Source organism: Rhinolophus sinicus, chromosome 14, assembly GCF_057876585.1.
Source record: "Rhinolophus sinicus isolate RSI-liver-muscle chromosome 14, RSI-T2T, whole genome shotgun sequence".
Classification (NCBI taxonomy): Eukaryota; Metazoa; Chordata; class Mammalia; order Chiroptera; family Rhinolophidae; genus Rhinolophus; species Rhinolophus sinicus.
In genome coordinates this window covers 176,493,115-176,511,908 of record NC_142514.1, presented here as the reverse complement: position 1 = coordinate 176,511,908, position 18,794 = coordinate 176,493,115, and the positions used below count along the sequence as shown (strand labels likewise).

At 36.2% G+C, this 18,794-nt stretch overlaps 1 protein-coding gene, 1 non-coding gene and 1 pseudogene across 2 annotated transcripts; 1 reads left to right on the top strand and 2 right to left on the bottom strand.

The window, feature by feature from the left end:
- Positions 1 to 445: 445 nt before the first annotated feature.
- LOC148755934 (olfactory receptor 4P4-like) lies at positions 446 to 1,381 on the bottom strand (annotated as a pseudogene).
- A 10,771-nt stretch (positions 1,382 to 12,152) lies between these two features.
- On the top strand, positions 12,153 to 13,115 carry LOC148755933 (olfactory receptor 4S2). The gene has a single exon (XM_088789896.1). The coding sequence runs from the start codon at positions 12,168 to 12,170 to the stop codon at positions 13,113 to 13,115; it is 948 nt and encodes a 315-aa protein (XP_088646022.1). The 5' UTR covers positions 12,153 to 12,167.
- A 3,997-nt stretch (positions 13,116 to 17,112) lies between these two features.
- LOC148755932 (small nucleolar RNA SNORA18) lies at positions 17,113 to 17,242 on the bottom strand. The gene has a single exon (XR_016018800.1). It is a non-coding gene; the product is annotated as a small nucleolar RNA SNORA18 (small nucleolar RNA).
- Positions 17,243 to 18,794: the final 1,552 nt, after the last annotated feature.

Sequence of the window (18,794 nt, the reverse complement as noted above, 5' to 3'; positions counted from 1 at the left end):
ATTGTGTGAAAAACACGATTTTAAATTTCTGATACTCCTTTTTGATGAGAACACAGAGAGGATGACAAGGTTATATGGACCCTCTAGGTCTAGGAGGATCAATATGAGTGTAGCTTATGTACATTTGGAGACTTATTCATGGAACCGGACAACAGGTAGATTAAAAGATGAACTCTAGTTAGAAACTTATATGTAAAATCTAAAGGGAAAATATCAAAAAGTATAACAGAACTTGAACAAGGAAATGATGTCTCAAATTATTAGAGGAAGCTGTACATAAGAAACACAGATCAAAAAAGAAAGTATGTTAAAGTAAATTATAATATTAATGAACTGACACCACTGTCTATGATTATTTTTATTATAGCAAAGTTCCTGGTTTAGTAAACTTAAGTCAAGCAAATGCCATTTGAATAGGGTATGCAATGAGGAGGGAAAGTGACTTTCAGTTGATTTGCCTTCCAATCAAAAATGGTTTCTGGCACCATACTTTCCTCAAAGCATTCTTCATCTCCATGTTTCTGAGAGTATAGATGAGAGGGTTGAACAAGGGAGCAATGATGGTGTAGAAAAGAGCAAACACCTTATGTTCTGGAAAAGTTGTGGCTGGTCTAATATAAATAAAGAAGACAGGCACAAAAAACAGGACCACAACTGTGAGGTGAGAACTGCAAGTGGAAAGAGCTTTGGTACGGCTCTCTGCAGGGTAAGCCCTGATGGTGTAAAATATCATAAAATAAGACACCATCAAAATCACAAAAATCACCAGAGCAATCAGACCTGAATTAACAGTTACCAAGATACCAATTCTGTATGTGTCGGTGCAAGCCAACTTCAGCAAAGGATACACATCGCAGAAGTAATGATTTACCTCATAGGACCACAGAATGGTAAAAAGATGGTGAGAAGACACAGACCAGCAGAGTGTATAAATCCCCCAGTACAACAAGCTATGAATATCGTGTTACCCTTTTGCTTGTTCATGATGACAACATAGTGCAAGGGCCTGCAGATGGCCACATAGCGGTCATAGGCCATCCCCGTGAGGATAAAGATCTCTATGCCACAAGGAAGTGAAGGATGAAAAGCTGTGTCATGCAGTTATTGTAGGAAATGGTCTTCCTTTTTTCCAGTAAATCAGTCATTAGTTTGGGCATCACTGTTGATGTGTAGCAAAGGTCGGCGAGTGAAAGGTAATTAAGGAAGAAATACATGGGTTGGTCAATTAGCAGACTGCATGTGATAGAAATCATTATGAGCAAATTTCCCATCCAAATAGCAATGTAGCAAAGTAAAAATAACACAAAACAAAGGATGCAATGTCCTTGTTTTGAGACAGTCCCAAGAGAATAAACACAGTGACATTACTCCTATTTTCCATGGTCCAGGGCAGTAAAAATGCATTAATAGTTCTCTGAAAAGACATAATGCATATGTCAATGTCAGAAATGTTCATAAAGAATATTGATGATAATACTAACATCGTGAAGTTATGTTTAAAGGACATAATTTCCCAAATTAATATTCAATTTTAATAATTCTTTTTTTCTACATAGTCTCACGATGATTTCTATGTTGGTCTTTCAGGACATTATATTCAATCTCGACATTAATAAAAATGAATGCACTCAATCAATCAAAAGATGAAACAGTGCCATTTGCGACAGCATGGATGGATCTTGAGATTGTTATGCTAAGTGAAATAAGTCAAACAGAAAATGTCGAGAACCATATGATTTCACTGATATGTGCGATATAAAACTGAAAGCAACAAAGCAACAAGACAAACAAATAAAGAAACAAAAACTCACAGACATACACAATAGTTTAGTGGTTACCGGAGGGTAAGGGGAGAGGGGGGTGGTAGATGAAGGTAAACAGGACCAACCGTGTGGTGATGGAAGGAGAACTGATTCTGAGTGTTGAACACATAATATGACATTTAGAAACCTACCTAATTTTACTAACCATTGTCACCCCAATAAATTTTAATTAAAAAACATATTTTTAAATTATTGTAAGCTGCCAAATATTTTCCAATTCTAAAGGAATATACAACTAAGTCTTGGAAAGGACATTAGTCTGGATCCTTTCAAACTCAGATTTGTTAAAGACACGAGTGTAAGTCATAAAAAGTTTTTGTTCAATGATATAGAAGTGAATGTAAAACTTAACAGTTGTCACTAGTGGAATTCATACTATCTCAAAATAATTTTACAATGATATAGAAAATATTTAAAGATTTATAATATGATACATCAATATTTACATAGTGGAAAGTTAAAACTTTCTGCAAGAGGTCCCAGCAATTGGTCTGAATAATTTTTTGATTGCTTGTTTACTCGTTTCTTAGTGATTTGTGACAGTACAATGCTGATATTTTATAATAGAAGTATAACATTTCTATAGGGATGTCAATAAAAATCATATACTTAAATGAGCCACAGAATAAAGCAATAGTTAAGGAGCAGATGGCAGTTATACCTTAAAGGTTTTGCTTTTGCTCTTGACTCAGTGTATCATATTCTGCAAGTCAATTTTTTCTTAGCGGTTTGAATCAGAGTATGAATTTCTTTTCTATATTTGACCAATTTATGCCCTTTTCCAAACCCATAAAGAATCTTGACACTGCATAATTCATAGAAAAAGTTTATGAGAAGTATGTAGGAAAAGGTTTTTGTGAAGACAAACTGGGTATAGACCCAAGTTCTATACTTATTATACCAGTATGTGAATCAGGGTAGCAATAACTTTATTTCTTTGAATTCAAGTTATCTCATTTGTGAAATGAGGAAACCTTCCAGGACTTTGTCACAAAAGGGTCATGAAATTCAAACAAATCAATAAATGGCATTGATTTTTAACCACAGAAGTATTCATTGCTGATTTTCTCTTAATGTCAGTGTTACCAAATCAGTAATCTAAAGTTGTCAATAAAAGTCCACTAAATATGACTCCCATATAGAAAATGCAATTTTATTTTATTTTTATTTTCTTTAAGGAGGGCGCAGCTCACAGTGGCCCATGCAGGGAAACAACCAGCAACTTCGGTGTTATCAGCACCACGCTCTAACCAACTGAGCTAACTGGCCACCCCAGAGAATGCAATTTTAAAATCATAAAATTATTTTGAACAAGAAGGAAACTTTGAGATCTATTTGTCAAACCTTCTAGTTCTAAATAGAGGTATTTTAATTAAAAGTACACAGAAAATATATAGAATAATAAGGGTAATTTGAATTTATTTATTAATTATATTAAACCAATAGGACGTGATGTGTTAAAATGAAGGCAATTCAGTAGGGATTGACCATAGTTTCTACTAATTTAGCTTGAGTCTCAGTCCTGATGAAAAAAATAATGCAAAACTGGTAACCACATGATCCAATTCTCTTTACTATAAATTTTGACCCCAAGTTCTATCAGTAATACTCATCACACTTTCTTAAAATTTGTGATATATCTCTGTCCTAATCTTGTAGCAATATTATCTCATCAGTTGATTTTTAAATTCTCTCCTTATTACTCTCTTTTACAGATTAATTGTGTCACCTTCCAAATAAAACATTCCATTGCAAAAGAGCTTTAAAGCAAATGAAATTTATCTCTATGGTGCAATTTTAAGATTTAGTATTAGCTTCTAGAGAAGCCACTGAAATGTCAGGTTTTATACCTCCAATTATACCATATAACTATGTCCTTACTTATAAATAAATAGACTATTTTAAAAATATTTAAAATACTGGTGTTAGAATTTACTCTTAAAGTAATTGCTTGTTCATTTGAATGGGCATAAACAAAACCATTATTTTAATCATGTACATGGAAATAACACCCACCTGAGTTGTTTTCCCTTCCTCCTCCTCCAAAATGAAACAAAAGAATTTTGATTCATACATTAAATTAAGCCACTGAAGAAGCTAAGATTGTTAGAATACTCAGGCAAAGCCAATCATTCTGTCTTCATTTGACACAAAATTAATTTTCCTGAGAATTACATGTGGTTAGATCTTCTAACCAAACAATTTTACTAAATATATGTTTGAATCTCCAATTTTCTCCATTCTTGAGACCACAGATAATGCTTTATTTTCCTTCTGTTCAATCTCCTCTTTTTCATTTCAGCTTCCCCATACACCTGTGGTTCACCATGTATGAACTACCACCTACGTTTCTAGCTTCTCAATTTTAGAGTGTGAGAAGATCTCTACTTTCTATTCTTGACTCAGTCATCAATTTTAACTGTGAACTCCTAACTTTATATCTTTTAACACTTTATCTAAAATATAGAGAAATAATTTCTCTCCTAAGTAAATCACAGTTATAAATTTCAAATTTAAAAATGTATGAAGATATTTAAAAAAATAAAATGCTATGCAAATGAGTATGGTATTTAATTAATAATAATAATACTTTAGAGAGGTGAAAATTAGTTGAGGCTTTTCTGATAAAGTATATGTAGAACACCTAACTGGAATTTAGCAAACCAGAAGGTGAAAGCAGAGTTTTCTGAGTCTATGTAGAGTCAAAGCAACACAATAAATTTATGTTAAAAATCCCACTTTTTCACAGTTACCTAATTATTTCATGGAAAACCAGATAACCTCTAAAGTTATTGCCTTTGAACCATTTCAGCCATTCTAATTTTGATATGCAAACGACAAAGAGATAACTAATTTAGCCAAACTCTCTAAGTCTAAAAATATAATGGGTCATACTCAAACAAAAATGTGTAAACTCAGTCTGTTTGTTTGGAATAACCTTCCCAAATCATAAGCTCACCAACTGGATTTCTTTTAAATCCAAGTTATCAGAAATGCATGCTGGTAGGATAAAACCTAGATTACACATAGTATGCAAGCCTCAATTACTTTTGCTTGTGATTTAGGAATTTCAGTCATTAGACACTCCTCCTGGGCCCCAATGACTGAATTCCCCTGAACTTTTACTCAGAGAATTTTGTGATGAAGACAAATTTGAGATGCTTTTGCTTTAAAGACCTTATCCTTTCTATGACCCCTATAAACTGACTGAGGAGTAAAGAAGAGACCTACTCCTTACGGTAGCCAGTGGCCTTCATCTCTTCTCCTAAAATGTCTTTATTGCATTCTCTGAGAGAATTTAAAAGAGTTTTAGTCTATTTACAAGTATTAGGTAGATTTCACAAAAAGTACTAACGTGATAATGTTTAATAGTATTTTGCACGGATTTAGAAAAATTTTCAAAAAATTATTTGAAATGGAAAAGTTGCAGTTTATCATGTTTTAATTCCTCCAAGGCCTTATAGCATTTCTGTACGTCTTTCTTTCTTCCTTTTCTCTTGCCACAACCAAATCCAAAGATTGAGCTGCCTTCCATGTGCTGTGTGAGCAAAATAAATCCTAACAAATGCATATTTTTTGCTATGGATCGTATATGAAGTGTTCTCACTTAATCTTCACAAGGATCCGACGGGATGGACACATGGTACTTATTTTACCCATGAGGAAACTCTGTAACAAATGAGATAGATATATACTTAGCCTAAGGTACCAGAACGGCTGATATTACCAATAACGGTCAGGAGGATAACTCATTCTAGGGGAAGGGAAGGAGTGAGGACATGAAGGGACATATCTTTGATTTTGTAGGTGATGGCAGTGTTCTATTTCTTGATTCATGGGCAGATTACAATGGTATTTCCATTTCAGCATTCTCTCTCTCTCTCTCTCTCTCTCTCTCTCTCTCTCTCTCTCTTCCCTTCCTTCTCTTCCGCCCACCATAAAAAAGACCATGTGAGTACACAGTGACAGGGTGGCCACCTATAAGCCAAAGAGAGAGGCCTCACTAGAAACCAGCCTTGCTGGCACTTTGATCTTGTACTTTCAGTCTCCAACACTTCTTATCTCTTGTCTTTTTGATGACAGTCATGCTTACAGGCCTGAGGTATTATCTCATTACAGTTTTGATTTGTATTTCCCTAATGATTAGTGATTTCGAGCACCTTTCATGTACCTTTGTTGGTCATTTGAATGTCTTTAGAAAAATGTCTGTTCAGTATCTTAGTCTATTTTGAATTAGGTTATTTGCTTTTTGATGCTGAGTTCTTTATATATTTTGGATATTAACCCCTTATCAAGTAGATGGTTTGCAAATACTCTCTCATTCAATAAGTTGACTTTTCATTCTGTTGATTGTCTTTTGTTGTGCCAAAGCCTTTGGTTTCATATAGCCCTATTTGTTGATTTTTGCTTTTGTTGCTTGTGCCTTTGATGTCATGTCCAAAAACTTATTGCTAAGACTGATGCCAAGGAGTTTTTCCCTTTTACTACTAGGAACTTCATGGTTTCAGGTCTTACATTTAAGTCATAAATACATTCTGAGTTAATTTTTGTGAGTGGTGTAAAATAAGGGTCCATTTTATTCTTCTGCACATGTTTATCCAGCATCTTTCTTTCCCCCATTAAATAGTCCTGAATCCTTTGTCAACTATTAGTTGACCATATGTTTCAGGTTTTATTTCTAGGCCCTTCATTCTGCTCCATTGAGTTATGTGTCTATTTTTAAGCCAGCCCCATAGTTTTGGTTTTGTGATTCCAAACTACTCACATTTGAATTAAATTTTGTGGTTATAAGCCACTAATTTTTGGCTTAGTGCTGTTTGTCAGTACACAGCAATAGGTAATTTATATAACCACTCAGTTCACACAAGGCAGACAGTGGAAGATAAACTGTGGAATTTCAGGAGACTGTCACAGGGTGGAGTTCTTAGGAGTCCTGTGTCTAGGGGATACAGAGACTTCCTGAACAGCAGTGACAAAAAGTTTTCTATTCACATCTCTTACCACTAGGAAAGAGACACAACACATGATGGGAAATAAGATATTGTACGTAAGGGTGCTACTCCAAATCATTTATTATGTGATGGTTGAAACTGCTAGTCTTCAGTAGGATTCACTGACAAGGGCAAAGCAAGGAAGAGTCAAATCCCTTTGAGGTGGAGGTGAGTGTCGCCTAAGCAGTTATGCAACTGAGAGCAACTGAGGGAGATCAAGCCCAGCTGACTGGAGGAGCAAGTTGATGAGTGTCAGTTATCGCTCTGAGAACAGCTGCCACAGTAGGAAACACAGCTTGCTTTTCTAACCTACTGTAAGACTTCTCAGGAAACTAGAAATGGCCGCTGCCTTTTTCTTTTTTTTTTTTAAGGAGGGCGCAGTTCACAATGGCCCATACAGGAGGATCAAACTGGCAACCTTGGTGTTATTAGCACCATGCTTTAACCAACTGAGATAACCGGCCACCCCGCCACTGCCTTGAAGAAGTTCACTTGTACCTCTGATCTCCTTTCCTTTCATGGAAAAAGGTAATGTATTTCATTCTCCAATAAGACCCCATATCATTAGAAAATACAATCTTGAGATTATCATGCTAAATGAAATAAGTCAGACAGAAAAGGTTGAGAATGCTATGATTTCATTCATATGCGGGATTAAAACTGAAAGCAACAAATGAACAGGACAAACAAACAAACAAAACCTCATAGACACAGACAACAGTTTAGTGGTTACCGAGGGTAAGGGGTGAGGGGCGAGGGGTATGGTGGAAGAGGGAAAAGGGGTTCAAATATATGGTGATGGAAAGAGAATTAACTTGGGGTAGTGAACACAAAATACAATATATAGATGATATATTCTACAATTGTACACTTGAAACCTATATAATTTTATTAACCAATGTCACCCCAATATATTTAATTTTAAAAAGAAAATACAAATACATATAAGTTGTGAACTAGACTGGACTTCATTACATGTCACCCAGGTTTCTGTACTTGCCTTGCTTATAGCCAGACCTGCCCTAGCAATGGCCTGCACTTCACCATGATACAAAGAGAACACAGATGAAGACATGGGAACTATTCTCCATCTTTAGGTCAAGCAGGGGCCTGGCTTGATAGGACCTTGGCTCACACCCATGTGGGCACTTCTGGAATCCTTCCCCCAGAGATTCTCTCTTGTTGCTGAGGTGGCAGGTACTGTGTGACATGACTGTAACCTAGATATGTCCAATGGCTTTCCCTTCAAGCTGGCCTCCTGCTATGAATGCCCTGATACTAATTTGGACTCTGTCGTCTCCTTCCTGTAACTACAGGAAGGATCCAGTGACATGGCCAGAAACTGCAGAGAAAATGGCCCACTGGGAGGTGAACTTTGGCCAGTGGGATAGACAGGGGAATAGATGGATACAGTTTCCCCTCTTCTTAGCTATTTACAGATTGTTTGGAAAAGAAATACATAGTTTCTCTTAAAAAGTCCAGTGAGATCAAGAAATCAGCTGTGCTTACTACCATGTGGTAGGCAGCTCATATGTTCCCTCTAACAGTTTCAACAAGTAAGAGTATGGCATTCGGATATTGTATGAAAAAGGAAGAAGGAGATAATATGAAGGTAGGAAGGAAAAAGAAAGAACAGCAAGAATGAAGAGAAAGGGCGCAGTAGGAATAGGAAATGAATAAGAAAGAATATTGGTGGTCAAGAGTCAACCTTAAAGGTTAACAAACAGACAGTAAAAGAATAAAAGCCTACACCACTCTTCACCCCAGGTATCGGCTGGAAGTGAACTTGCCACCTATGTCTCCAGAAATCAGCAGAGATTGAATTAAAGAAAAGCAGGGAACTCCAAGAACATTATTGAATCCACTATTTTCCAATAAAATGGAACTTTCAAAAGAGTAGGACGATTAAAATTCAAGAGAGTAATACCCCAAAAAGAGATATTTTAATATATTATACTAAATATCTTATAATTTTATGTATGTTTAAGCATATTAATTCAATGAACAAAATAGCAATCATAAAACAATTCTGTTTACCAAAATGCTTTGGATTAGTGTTATGGTCCTAAATGTAAGAATTCATTCTGTTTCCAATATAGCAAATGAAGAAAAATTTTAAATATTTTTTAACAAATTGAAAGGGCATCTGGAAATTAAAACTCATTGTTAGTTCCCTGATGTGGTTCTGCTTAAGGAGGGAAACTAGTGGAAAGGCTATCCCCAAGGTCATTAACATTTTGCATCATTCTCTTTGAAGAGACGTTATAAGAAATAGAGAAAAGACCATTTGTTGCCAAAGATACTGTGAAATGGCAAACTCAGTAGGTGAGAGACAGAACCTGAATAATGAAGACTTGATTTGTACCCGCCTTTGAATTTTTAGGATCGGCAGTTCTCTAGTAGTAATTATTCTCAGAGCATCATTCTTACTTTATTTTGGACAGCGGTACTCAAATTATGTCAGGAGAGAGGAAAATAAAGCAAAACCCAATCCCTTTACAAGACTGGTGAGCTTATTTTTTTCTTCTAAAACTAATAGAAAAAGTGTGTAAAAAGGGGAATTCAATCAAAATGTTGCATTTTGAAAACCTGTAATGTAATTGCAAGACCCTGTTCTCAGAAATAAGGGGAGAATAAAATTATTAGGATGATAAGATAACAATGTGTATCTAGACATGTCTGAGATAGCGTAGCATGACTGTGAATAAGAAATAGGAATACTTTCAAAGGAACTTGAGACACTATCATGTTTGAAATGCTCAGAAAGTGGAGGAAGGAATTCTTTGAGATGGGTCTTGATTCAAGGAGAAGGAAAAATTCTTCTAGAAGCTTATGGTGTGGACAACGGAGGCACAGTTCCCAGGCTTGTGTTTAAATACTAGTTTCTTCTTGATGAAAACCAAGCAACACAATTCACAGTTGTCAAAAACTGCTATGATTTGAGCTCTCTTAAATTGAGGGGTTCTCGCTGGAAAAGTCTTTTTTTTCTTCTTTTTTTTAAATTCAGAAGGAAAAACCAAAGGAGAATGAGCGTGTAAAAGCAGGGGGATGTGCTTGAGTCTGCATTTGAATTGTTATTATTGCACTTATCACTATTATTATTATCACTACTTTGTACTGTATAAGAGACGGTACACCTATAATGACTTTCTGTCAACTCTATTATATGGACCTGAGGAAACACAGCCCCACAGTTTCCCAAAGCTAGACGTGCCAGGCACAATATTGCTGCAAAAGGAGAGCTGAGAGCACAGAGTTCAGTAGGTGTTACAAGCACAGAACTTGCCAGAGCTTGAAGGAATGTGGTCTCAGCTGGACAAAATTCCTAATTAATACCTAGACACTGTGTAATCTTATTCGAACTTATAACTAAAAGAATCGTTTACATCTGTGACTTGGTTTGATGGATAACTTGTACACCCTTTTAATCAAAACTATTTCACATACCCCTTTCCACACATAGTGACCTCACTAGAGTGCCTGAAATTTCACCACTGAAGATTCAACCATTTAAATTAAACATTTTTCTCTTCCTAAACCCATTTAAGGTATCTTTCAATGATGACCTCTTCCAGAAATGTTTAATTCATCCTAAGATGTAGACCTAATTTAAACTAGCATAAAACTTGAAAGATTTAAAATGATGCATGAAGAAACAGTGAGATGAAGGGTAGAATCCTTCCTTTTTGTCTGTCTTTTTCTTTTTTCTTTTTTTAATTGTATTTTTAACTTTTTGCCATTCCACTTCATTTGGGCAAGTTAAATGATTTTATTGTTTAAAAAATAAACCTAATCCTTTTAAATGTTGATTATTTTTTATATCTGAAAAGAAAAATCTTTGCTTATAAGTATATATCACCAAAGTGGAATTAATTTTAGGGTTTTTATTTTTTTGAGAAATACCTGTGCCTTCTCTTGATATTTTGAGACTTTCAGACTATTTTGAGGTAGGAGTACTTCTTTAGTGAAAATAGAAAAGCTCTAAAAATTGTGCGGTTTTTTTGTTTGTTTTTTTTTTATTAAATTTATTGGGGTGACAATTGTTAGTACACCTGAAGTCTTTTTCTTTTTTTTAAGTTATCAGACAAATGTCTAGAATACAAAAGCAAAGTATTTCCTGGGGAATCCTCAAACGCTGAGTTTGAAGATGGAGAAATTACCAGCAACTTCACTTCCCCTCCTTTCAAATCAATCAGGTTTCAATGTGTCCCCAGAGGTTTTTTTTATGGCTTTGTCTTATCTCTGCCTTCTTACCAGGGTTTTAAGGCTATTCCAGGCCAACAGAATCTACTTAATTTCATGGTAGAAATAATTGTTAAAATGATAGATGACAGTGAAGTTAAAACCTCCTCATTTCACAAATGGGAGAACAGAAGCCCCATGAAGCTAAATGACGTATCTGGAGTTGTAGCACCATTATCTCAGAACCCGGTTCATATAATGTTGGCCCTCTTTCTACTACAGCGCACCACCTCTTGACTATAAGAACTTCCTATCAGCTAGGGGACCATAAATTCATGTACACAAAGATCAGAGTTTCAGAAGAAGAACCTGCAGAGTTCACCCAGGTCCAACTATTTGAATACTCTTGGCAATATTTAGGAGGGAAAATGTGAGTAGATGTTTTTCTGTGCCAAAAGTAAAAAGGAACTTTTCCAAATATATTAATGTTACAATATCCCCAAACACAGTTGTTTCAAAATTAGTCTCAGTGCCTTATACAAAATAAGAACTAAGTAAATTTTTAGAAACAGATAAAGAAACCTTACTAAAAAGTGAGGGAGGTAAGACTCTTGATTAGATATATGACTAAGAGGATTATACTTTATCTCTCTGGACTTTGTCCCCTCATTGGAAGTGAATGAATGAGCTATCATATTGACTTAAGATGGTCAGAATATGTGCACTTCAATTGCTTTAAGAGTGTATGCCCCCTTACCCTCTGGCAACCACTAAACTATTGTCTGTGTCTATGAGTTTCTGTTTCTCATTAAGGGGGGCGGGTGGTGGGGGGTGGGAGATGAGGGTAAGGGGGATCGAATATATGGTGATGGAAGGAGAACTGACTCTGGGTGATGAACACACAATGGGATTTATAGATGATGTAATACAGAATTGTACACCTGAAATCTATGTAATTTTACTAACAATTGTCACCCCAATAAATTTAATAAAATAAAATTAAAAAAAAAAAAAAGAGTGCATGCCAACCAACAGTAAGTACTTGTTTTTTCTATTTTCAGCTACTGTGATTATCCATGTGTTTTGAGTTAGAAATAAATGTTGGTCTTTGTTATGTTTTCCTTTCAGATAATTTAATTGTCTTGAGAACTTGGCCCGCTAGACAAATTCCATGGAAAACATAAACAATGTAACAGAATTTGTTTTCTGGGGTCTTTCTGAGAACCTAGAGGTTGAAGAAGTGTGTTTCGTGGTGTTCTCTTTCTTCTACACAGTCATTCTCCTGGGAAACCTGCTCATCATGCTGACCGTGTACACGGGCAACCTTTTCAAGTCTCCTATGTATTTCTTTCTCAACTACCTGTCTTTTGTGGACATTTGTTACTCTTCAGTCACAGCTCCTAAGATGATTGTTGACCTGTTAGCCAAAAGCAAAACAATCTCCTACGAGGGGTGCATGTTGCAACTCTTTGGGGTGCATTTCTTTGGCTGCACTGAGATTTTCATCCTTACTGTAATGGCCTATGATCGTTATGTGGCTATCTGTAGACCTCTACACTATATGACCATCATGGACCGGGACAAATGCAATAAAATGCTGCTGGGGACCTGGGTAGGTGGGTTCTTACACTCCATTATCCAGGTCGCTTTGGTTGTCCAACTACCCTTTTGTGGACCCAATGAGATCGATCACTACTTCTGTGATGTCCACCCTGTGCTGAAACTTGCCTGCACAGATACATATGTTGTTGGTGTTGTGGTGACAGCCAACAGTGGTACCATCGCTCTGGGGAGCTTTGTTATCTTGCTAATCTCCTATACTGTCATCCTAGTGACCCTGAGAAAACAGTCACCAGACGGCAGGCGCAAAGCTCTCTCCACCTGTGGCTCCCACATCGCTGTGGTCATCATCTTTTTTGGTCCCTGTACTTTCATGTACATGCGCCCTGACACTACCTTTTCAGAAGACAAGATGGTGGCTGTATTTTATACCATTATCACCCCCATGTTAAATCCCCTGATTTATACAATGAGAAATGCAGAAGTAAAGACTGCAATGAAGAAACTGTGGGTCAGGAAGGTTTTCTCTGAGAAGCTAGTGATAAATAATAGGAAGTAACAATTTAAACTGCATAATCTCAAATGTTCTCATCTGTGCAATGAAGACAATACCAACAACTTCACAGGTTTCATGGGAGGAACAAATGGGAGAATAACACATTCTACAGGAGCAAGGTATTGTTTTTCATCACCATCATTAGTTTATTTGTTCTAATATTTCAGAATGAGATCATGTTCTGAAATATCTAGGGCAGAAAAATCTTATTAATCTCAGAAGCTCAGCATGATCATAGTCAGCACCATTATTTTCTCCTCCCTATTTTTGCCTTTTTGCCATTTCCTTCCAAGAATGAGAGTCCTGTGAAGTGCTTAAGGCTGTATTCTAGTGTTTAGAACTGTGACTGGTAGATATCACGTACTCGCTGTGTATATGTTGTATGAACAAAAGAATAACAGCGATCAGAACTAAAGCATTTTGATAAAAGTCCTCCAAAACAGAGTGAAAATTAAACCCAGTTAAGTTACAATGGAAGGGGAAGTGTGTGCAGAATGTGAAAGAGACAAAACAAAGGCTTAAAAAACAAAGCACTTGTTCTCATCCTCTGGTCTTGGGGAAAAAAAGCTTTTCCTTTCTCTAGGACTCATTTTTTTTGACCCAAACAATAAGGAAATTGAAAAAAATTGCCTCCAATTTCTCCCTTTTAATGGTAACATCCCATTAATATGCTTCTGCTAACGCTAATATTATAGTTTGTAGCCTGCTATCCCTATTAATGTAAAGCAATTAACAGGAAAAACTAAAGAAATTGAATGAAAATAAACCCATCTGTGGTGAATAGGTGACTGGGACTCAATCAACAGAGTGAATAGAATTTGCTAAAATGCATGGTTGGGAACCATATTTTCTCCAAAGTTTGAATCAAGCAGCTCTGCTGAATACAGGGAGCCATTTGTCACCACTTCCTTGACTAACCTAACCTGATTGCCAGCTGTGCATTCCAGAAAGACTCATTCTGAACAAACAAACATGCCTTTCTAGTGTGAACTGATGTTTGCCCTGGTGATACTCCTTCATTTCATATGATCTGAGCTTTATTTTTCTATAGCAAATGAACATGGCACTGAGTACCTCTCTGCAATTATCCCACTGTCTTTTCCACAAATCTGATTATTCAAGTTACTGCCAAGTTATTGTGAGTGTGTGTGTGAGTGTGTGAACTTTATGTTAAGAACTGTACATAGTGCTTTAAACATTATCTCTGTTGTTGATAAAGTCACAAAATTAAAGAAAGGAAAGATCAAAAGACAGCAAGACATCTGGATTAGAAGTTATAATTAAGAAATCCTTGCCCTGGAACCATACAAATACGTTCATTGGCCCAGCTTGGACCTATACTCATTGGGTCTCCATGGGCCTGCATTTGCTCAATTTTAAAATAATGACATCAGTGCTTCTCAAACTTGGCTGGTCATTGGAATGATCTTGAGAGATTTTTGAACAGATAATATATTCTAAGAGTTTGTATTTGAAGAGTTTCCAATCTAGCAAACCAGGGATAAGGGGTATATAACATCTGTCTTTGTAGCAAGGTCCTCTGGTAATTTTTATAGCCAATGGCACATGTGGGAACTTCAATTTGGAAACACTGGGACTAAATAACACTTGATGTTCTTAGAGCACAAGAAGCCTATGAGTCAATAAAATACCAAAGCCCTACCTTTGGATATATACCCCCATCTGTTCTGCTAACCAACACAAAGGGAGCTAAACTTGAACTGAATTTAGAAAACTGGGAAACAAATAAATGTAATCCACTTGATAATCTTTTTCTCCACAATACTCTCCTTTATGTCTTTGCACTGAAGTCTTGACTATCCAGGAATTTTAGTGATATTAGAGGTCAGAAGTCCCTAAGAAGGTAGAAGCTGACAGGTTCATGACTCTCAAAGACCAAGCGGAAGATATGAAAAAGTATCCAAGTTTCCACCAGTGACTTTATAAACTTATTCTGATTCACAAAAGTTCCTCAGACTCTATCCCAGTCACAGGAACTCAGAGAACCTCTTGTTTCTTTGTAAAAAGATGACCAAGAATCATGAGAAGTGAGACTCTTCCCAGTTTCAGTGCAGCGAAGTCTGGTTAACAACATCATTTTAATTCACAGATGCATGATCACAACATTGGCTGCCAGCTTTGTAGTTTTAAAACCTTGTTACAAGATGGAAGATGTGTTCACCACCCAGGGTCAGTTCTTCTTCCATCACCATACATGTGATCCCATTTAAGCTCACCTACCACCCCACCCCCCACTTACCCTCTGACACAATGTGATATATAGATGATGTATTACACAACTGTACACCTGAAACCTACCGTGTTTCCCCGAAACTAAGACCGGGTCTTATATTAATTTTTGCTCCAAAAGACGCTTTAGGGCTTTTTGTTCAGGGGATGTCATCCTGAAAAATGATGCTAGGGGTTATTTTCTGGTTAGGTCTTACTTTTGGGGAAACACTGTATGTACTTTTAGTAACCATTGTCACCCCAATTAACTTTAATTACAAAAAAAAAAAAGATGGAAGATGTGACTTTGCTTAGAGCAGGGGTGTCCAAACTTTTTCCAACGTTTTTTACGAAGGGCCATATGCGGTAAAATACACAAACAGCTGGGTCACTCACTCGAGGTGAAGTATGTATTGCCTCACCTTGTTTATTTAAGTAAACTAAATATATTTTTGGAATTTGCTGCAGGCCAATTAAAAACGGATTGCAGACTGCAGTTGGCCCATGGGCCACAGTTTGGACACCCCTGCCTTAGAGCCTTCACTGAAGAAAATAAATGGCAACCCTTCTCATTTTCTGGATGAATAAATTAGTTTACTTCATAGTGGAAAAAATAAAAATATGTCTCTCTGTATTTTCTAATGGTTGTATTTCTGTCCCCTGGTGCAGCATAAACATGTTGAACATGTTTCCATGCACTGCTCAATTAAATATGTAAAGATAGTTGTCACGTGCCTCCATAGGTCATCCTTTTTCTCATTTAAACATATCCAGGAGATTAAAACATTTATCACATGTCCAAGTCTCCCTTCTTTTCTCACTCTTATAGTACCCGAGTGGCAATGACTCATTTTGACCATATTCTGATATATCCAGTATTCACATGGTGACAAGCTATGTTTTGTTTTGGCTTTGTTTTGTGTTGTTTGAGGTATAATGCAACCTCACCATTTCATTGAGATCTTCAAAATAGTCTTTATTCTACATTTTTAGTATAAAAAATCCACAAGTTAAGTGTACCACAAGGTAGAGAGAGACATACAACACTGAACTTCCATAATAGTCAATGGTACAGTGAAACATCACAAGTATAGAATACAAAATTGCAGTGTCAGCAAAGACTAAGATACCACCTTCTACTTTATATGAGAAAAATCAGAGCTACATGAAGTACATCGGAACCCACTGTTAGGTCTGAAATGAAGCTCAGTCAAGCCCAACCTAGACCAGCTGAAGCCCAGCTTACCCAAAGACGCATGCATAGGAATTAAATGCTTATTGTATAGGCCATGGATTTTGCAGTGGTCTTCTCCACGGCATTATTAAGCTGGCTGATCAGTGAATGGAAGTATACCATTCTGTAATGCATGTAGACAAGTATCTAAGAACACTTGTAATAAATAGGTTTCTAAAGTAATATCTTTCTGAAGATGTATGCTAGAAAAACAGACATTAAAATAAATAAATGCATGTCATATTGCTATGACATGACAGTTGTCATGTCGGTCAGTTCTCAATTCTTCTAGTTGGTGTTTTTTTAATCTTCACTGGAATATGGACACACTGATTTACATACTTTAAAAAATCCCCAACTAGAAAATTTGGGATCTAATTTCTTCACACAATTTATATTAGGAGCTTTTATTTATGAATTAAATTCAAAATCATATTCACTCCTAAGCTACCATACCCAAGAACAGTACAGATTTTTAACATAGTGCCTATACCCAAGATAAAAAATTGACTCCTAGGTCTTTCATACTTTTAGTAGCTCTGCCTTGTAGTTCATTCCACAGATTTAACAAATAGTTCTGTGAGTAAAGCCATCAACAGAGTTCCTCAATGAGGCATTTCCAATGATTTGAGTCTACAGAAAAAGCCCTATCGGGACAGACCTCAACTCCAGACATATTTTGCCACACCTTCAAGATCCATTTTCATGGTCAAATGCTCCCCTGGCTCACATTTGTCCACAGTAGGCACGTCCTGCAATTCCTTCATGTGTATCATTTCTTCCTAGAACAAGATTGAACTTTCCTGCGACTTGCCCTGGTTACGTGTTTGGAAGTGATAAGGATTAAAAGAAAGCTCATGAGGAGAACAAATATCATTGCATGACAACTTCTTCAAAGGAGGGGATGGCATGGTGTCTAGGCTAAGGAGGACTGTTCTTTCCTCTCTTCCAAGGGAGAGGAACCATGAGAATGCAAGATGTGTGACTTCATGGTTCTCACTCTTCCCCACACAAATGGGTCAATTTTAGATCTCAGAGTCCTACTCTTTCCCTATCAGAACATTGACTTCAACAAAAACAATCCTGGTGTGTTTGCACCTTCAGTCATCTGTGCAGATCTATCATCTTTATTATAAAATTCGGGACCAGAATAAGATCATAATCTCTGTCTGAAGGAGATGTGGCCACATTAGCCATGGGATCTCTATATTAAAACATGTCCATAAGACATATTAGATAGAGTGCATCTGCGGAGGCACCTATATTGGATCCAGTAGGCACTGCTTTTCATATTTTCTTCTATTGAAAGAGAAGAAAACAACTAAAACTTTGCCCGCTGGATTCTACTACTGTGCAAACCTTGCAAGGGCAGAATCAAACTGTAGCAGCCGTGATCAATGATAAACTGTTTGATATGGATTAAACTTGAAATTTACAGGATTGGAAAAAAAGAGTGATGTGTATATGTCACTAAAGTTCACTGTGGAATTCACAGGTTTCCATTCCTACACAGAGACATAGATTACCGTTTCTCAGGCTAAAGAAATTTTAAAGTTCCTTGTAAAATAAATTGAATTAAATCTAGTCATCTTAATATAATTTAGTAATTTATAAATAGAAATAAAATTGACATCAGAGCATAAGGGGGGAGGGGGTCGTAGATGAGGGTAAAGGGGATCAAATATATGGTGATGGAAGGGGAACTGACTATGGGTGGTAAACACATATAGATGATGTATTACAGAAGTGTACACCTGAAACATATGTAACTTTACTAACCATTATCACCCCAATAAACTTTAATTAAAAAAAGAAATAGAAGTGCCAAATATGTGTGTATACATATATATATATAGACTTTGTGTACAAATAAGTAAACAAATCAAAATCAGAAACTTTCTTAGTGATAATGTAATTAGAGACTGTGGTACTGACAGATGGTGACAAAAGGTAGTATCCAGCTCAATTTCATTAATATATTATTCATCCAAATATCTCAGTCTCTCTCAAGTTACTCTCCATTCTGGATTGTTTCAAAACTCACTAAAATAATTCATAGCTGTTATGTAACTCTGTTTCAAAGCTTAAAAATTATCTGGCTTATAATATTTTTGTTGAATTAGTTATTATTTTTAAATTCCCTACCATCAACTATTGTACTTTTATTTCTAGCCCACATAAATATATCTACCTTAATTTGGGCCACCTATGCCATAATC

What these genes read in the sequence shown, in the direction of transcription:
- LOC148755933 (XM_088789896.1), top strand. Translation starts at nt 12,168, where the DNA reads ATGGAAAACATAAACAATGTAACAGAATTTGTTTTCTGGGGTCTTTCT.